Source organism: Octopus bimaculoides, chromosome 18 (genome assembly GCF_001194135.2).
Source record: "Octopus bimaculoides isolate UCB-OBI-ISO-001 chromosome 18, ASM119413v2, whole genome shotgun sequence".
NCBI lineage: Eukaryota > Metazoa > Mollusca > Cephalopoda > Octopoda > Octopodidae > Octopus > Octopus bimaculoides.
This window is the reverse complement of record NC_068998.1, coordinates 46144007-46148407: the sequence shown is the minus strand read 5'-3', so window position 1 is coordinate 46148407 and position 4401 is coordinate 46144007. Positions and strand designations below refer to the sequence as shown.

At 41.8% G+C, this 4401-nt stretch overlaps 1 protein-coding gene and 1 long non-coding RNA gene across 2 annotated transcripts in view; one reads left to right on the top strand and one right to left on the bottom strand.

The window, feature by feature from the left end:
- LOC128249938 (uncharacterized) overlaps positions 1-4401 on the bottom strand; it is a 36153-nt gene that overhangs the window by 30166 nt on the left and 1586 nt on the right. The gene's annotated exons all lie outside the window — the stretch shown is intronic.
- LOC106867897 (4-hydroxyphenylpyruvate dioxygenase-like protein) overlaps positions 120-4401 on the top strand; it is a 13464-nt gene continuing 9182 nt past the window's right edge. The window contains exon 1 of the mRNA XM_052974566.1: positions 120-1698. Coding sequence (XP_052830526.1) covers positions 995-1698 — 704 coding nt within the window. The 5' untranslated portion in view covers positions 120-994. The remainder of the gene's footprint in view (positions 1699-4401) is intronic.

The window sequence follows — 4401 nt, the reverse complement described above, 5'->3', positions numbered from 1 at the left end:
AACGAAGAAAAAAAAAGAAAATGAAAATAGCAAATTTAAAATGAAAAAAGCAAATAAAACGAAACTATGGCTTAATCAGCCAAAGGAGTAAATATAAACAACTGAATACTTGTCAGTGATTGGTTGAAATTATCGAAATAAGACAATTTTTAACATGAAATAAATTCGAATACAAAAATATTTTTCTGTTCTATAACACAAAATAGATAAGTATACGAAGTTTGAAAGTCTTTCGGTACCAAAAACACTACGTAAAACATTAATGAAAAATGTGGCCCCCGTTTTAAAAAAGATTCAAGCGTTTTATAGATGCGAAACCTATGATCACTCTCTGACCGCCCATAACAATCAACCTTCCAGAAATATATTACTGCTCTAATGTGCTTCTTTTTCGGATATATCAACTACTGACAGTATACATAAACAGATAAGATATAATATTGTTAATCATCTTTAACAACCTAATCAATAAAACTGAAATTAGAGTTGAGTACAAGCCGTGTATAATGAACTGTGGAAGTCTCTGTGTACTTGAGGCAAAACTTAAATGTTTTTGACTATTTGCAGTGAAATTGTAAAAGCAAAGAAAGAAAGAAAAGAAAAGGGGATTTGGTGGCTATTTTTATTCATTAAAGCTAATGAATTCAGTCCCCCCTGCTACTGTGTCTATTGTAGGTAGTTATTAGTTACAGAATAGGGAGAGGAATGAAGAACCCAGCCGACAATAGGTAGGCTTGATGTAGTCAGCTAGTACACTCGGTAACCAGTTAGACCAACAGGACGATATAGAGAAAAGAGAAGGTGAGAGTGTGTGTGTGCGCGAACATGTGTGAGTGAGAGTGTCTGTGAGTGTGTATGCGCGCGTATAAATGAGAGTGCGTTTGAGTCAGAGAGAGAGAAGAGGATAAGAAAGGAGAGAGAGGGGTTGATAGGGAGAGAGAGACAGACAAAGAGAATGAGAGAGAGCCTAAGGTAGTCAGTGAGTGAGTCAATAATGCTACAACACTCTATTCACCACATAGAAATAGGAGTACGAGAGAACGGCGAGGAATTCGTGTTGGAACTCTGTAAGAAGTTGGGGCTGTATCGAGCTGGTTACAGGGAGACAGTTCACAGTCAACAATGGCTAGTGAGAGCCAACGATCGGGTACAATTGCTGGTCACCGAAATACGCAGTTCACCACCGAAACAAGAACAACAAAACTACGCTCGCTTGGACCAGCAACGAGACGAGGAGATAGCAAATGACCCTTATTTAGTCCTATGGGACCGGGACGTGGACGAAGGCGGGAGGCCGGTTAGAAACAGCGTGTTCAACGTGTGTCTGGCCGTGAAGGACATCCAGCGCCAGGTGGAAAGGCTGGAGAGATGTGGTGCCAAGATGGAGAAACCGGTGACGGTTTTGTCCGACGCCGACGGAGAAGTGAAAGTAGCCGTGGTGAGATCGTGCCTCGGCAATGTCGTGCACACGTTGGTCGAACGACAGCACTACAGCGGGTTTTTCTTACCCGGTTTCACGTCGATCCGAAGACAGGATGTGAAAACGGACGAAGGATACGACGAGATTCGACCGCCGGCACCGAGGAATCGCATGACACACGTTGACCACGTCACGTTCGCCGTTGAGGTGGACACTTCACAGAACATCATCGGATGGTACGAGAATGCGTTCGGCATGAAACGATTTTATGTGAATAGGTAAGTAAAAGGCTTATATAATTGGTGGTTGTGATGATGATGATATGGTGGTGGAGACAGTGATGCTGGTGATATGGTTGTGACGATGGTGATAATGATAGTAACTGGGGTGATGTGGTTGTGACGATGATGAAGGAGGTGACGGTGGTGGAGGTTGTAGGGGCGACGTGTGAAAGTTAGTGTAGTGTAATTTAAGGGTGATTTGGTTGTGATTTCTAGCAGCGAAATCCCCCTTAGCTCTAAATTAACCCTACATGCTAGTAGTAGTAGTAGTTGTTTTAACAGACACGTGATGAAAGGCGTTTAATCCACGACCATCCTATCTAAGTTTATATAAGCTGTCGAAGACTATAATATCCTATTTCTAAAACAGTACAGAGTCGTTTGAGGCAACTTTGGCTGCCATTTCTAACGGGTTGAACGAGCGAGCGACTGTAACGAATCTCACCTTTACTAGCTCGATGAAATATCTGAAGGGGTGGATATATGACCCACACATGACATAACCTTCAGATGTGGGTTGCCATACAGAAAGGGTGGCCTTCATTAGACAGTTTTCTGTAATCATTCTTTAATTGAGGAGTATTTCGTATTCTTCCTCTTTCGTTTCACTGTCGAGTTACCGGTAAATGACGATCTCTGTCAACTTGTTTCATTTTCTCTATTATATAACGAAAGTTCGCCTTTCAATATTTTTACTGCTAGAAATACCAGCTAAATCTCTCAAATCACTACAGAAATGTGTTCCCCATCACCACTATTTTGTTTACCCATAACATCTTTAGAATACATATTTTGTAATGAAATTTTCTAGAGATACCTTCTTGATGTATATCACGATTATGTTGGGCGAAAAAGGTCGTGACTTCGCTTACATTTAATAATGTGAATGTCGTGGGATGTACTAAAAATGGTCAAACTAAAACGTTTGACCCGTGACCGCTTGAAATAGGGGGCAACTTGGAATCTTTACACCGGGTTTAAATTTGTTAAGGCCTTAACCCTTTTAACTGGCCACATCTGGCTTAAATATTCTACTTGTTTTATGTTCAAACCAGCTAGATCTGGCCTTCACACCTACCCTACAATGTCCTGATTCAAAACAATGTGTACAAACAAGCATTACATTTGACAAAGTTATTTGAATGTTAAAGGGTTAAAGTATATAAAAGCTTGGCAGCTCCTTGTTATAAAAACAGTTACACTAGACGGTCTCACCCAAATTTAAAACATACTGGTCTTTTAGTCGAGTCTCTTTATGGCGTATGAGATCTTAAACGGTGTAGATCGTCTGGATTTGGATTATATCTAAATCTGGCACTAGCCTTTACCCGGAGCAAGAATAGATTTAAAATCATCTTCGCTCGAGCTAGAATTCATTCTCTTGTTTTCTTATTCTGTGTAATGCTCGACCCATCCGTTACCTTGAGGCGAAAACAAAATGGACTATCGTCTCAGCGTGTTGTGGCTGGTAATACAGGTTACACGCTGAGGTCACGGCATCTACGAAGACCCTTGGTGAGCAAGTGTCGTTACCGTTTGTCAGGTACTTCTTTCTGTAGCTCGTCTCTTTGAATGGTGCTGCCGCCCTTGATCAAGCAAATAGCCAGGCGTTCACAGTCCTCCACCAATTTGGCAAGTGAAACGGCGGACCTTCCATGTTAGATTTCCATGAGGGTCTAGTGGCAAGGAAGCGCGACCAGGTTTCTCGGAGAAACTCTGGGAGTCAGTGAGAATCAAGTGGTTGGTCTGCGCCTCAGGGCTTATAAACCAGGAAACCGGTTATGTTCCGGAAATCTCTGGCTCGGAGAGGGGTATAAATTCTGAGATAGACTCTATAGGCATAGAAGTGCCGTCAGCCACGCGAGTTTATAGGGCGACAAAAACCATTCTGTATGCACTCGTTCAATGTCTGACCATTGCTGACTCGTTAAATTACGTCTAACCGCTACTTTAAGGCAGAACCTGGCTATCAGCCGGGTTCATTGAACACCGCTAACTTAACGTTACGTAAACAAACTCTGGCTAACGAAATGCTTTGTGGCCACTAGCGTAGCTAGAGTGTGTGCCGCCCGGGGCGGCCCTTCTGTTTACCGCTCCCGGACCCCACAAGAAACACATTGCTTACAGCAGACCCAAAAGTCGTGCATTTCCAGTGATTTTATTTATAATATCGGAAATTATCGCATACCGTATTATTTCAATATAATCTATTCTGGCTTATAGCCTACAACAGGATGAAAAACGCCCCCCCCCCCTCCGCTACGCTAGTGTTAGTGACATTTCTTATGGCTTTTTATGTTCAGAGTTCAAATGCCGCTGAGGTCGACGATGTCTTTTGTCCTTTCGGAGTCGATAAAATAATTACCATTTGAAGTCATGTAGCTCCAAAGACCCGCTGCTAAACATTTTGAAGATGGAGGATCAACCACCTTAACTTATTTTGCTTTTAAAATCATTTTTTTTTTAACACAGTCAGCGGGATTTGAACGCAGAACATAGACATAACACACAAGCCGAATTTGTTGCAGACAAATGGATATTTTTAAATGAAGTTTTCTATAAATACGCTTCAAATGGTGTAGATTCTTATTGTATCGGAATAGTGGGATGAAGGGTTTCGGATAATTCACACGAGACGGCTATTTTTACTCATAACCTTCAGAAAAAGCGGTAATTTTGGGCCGAGGTAAAGAACACGTA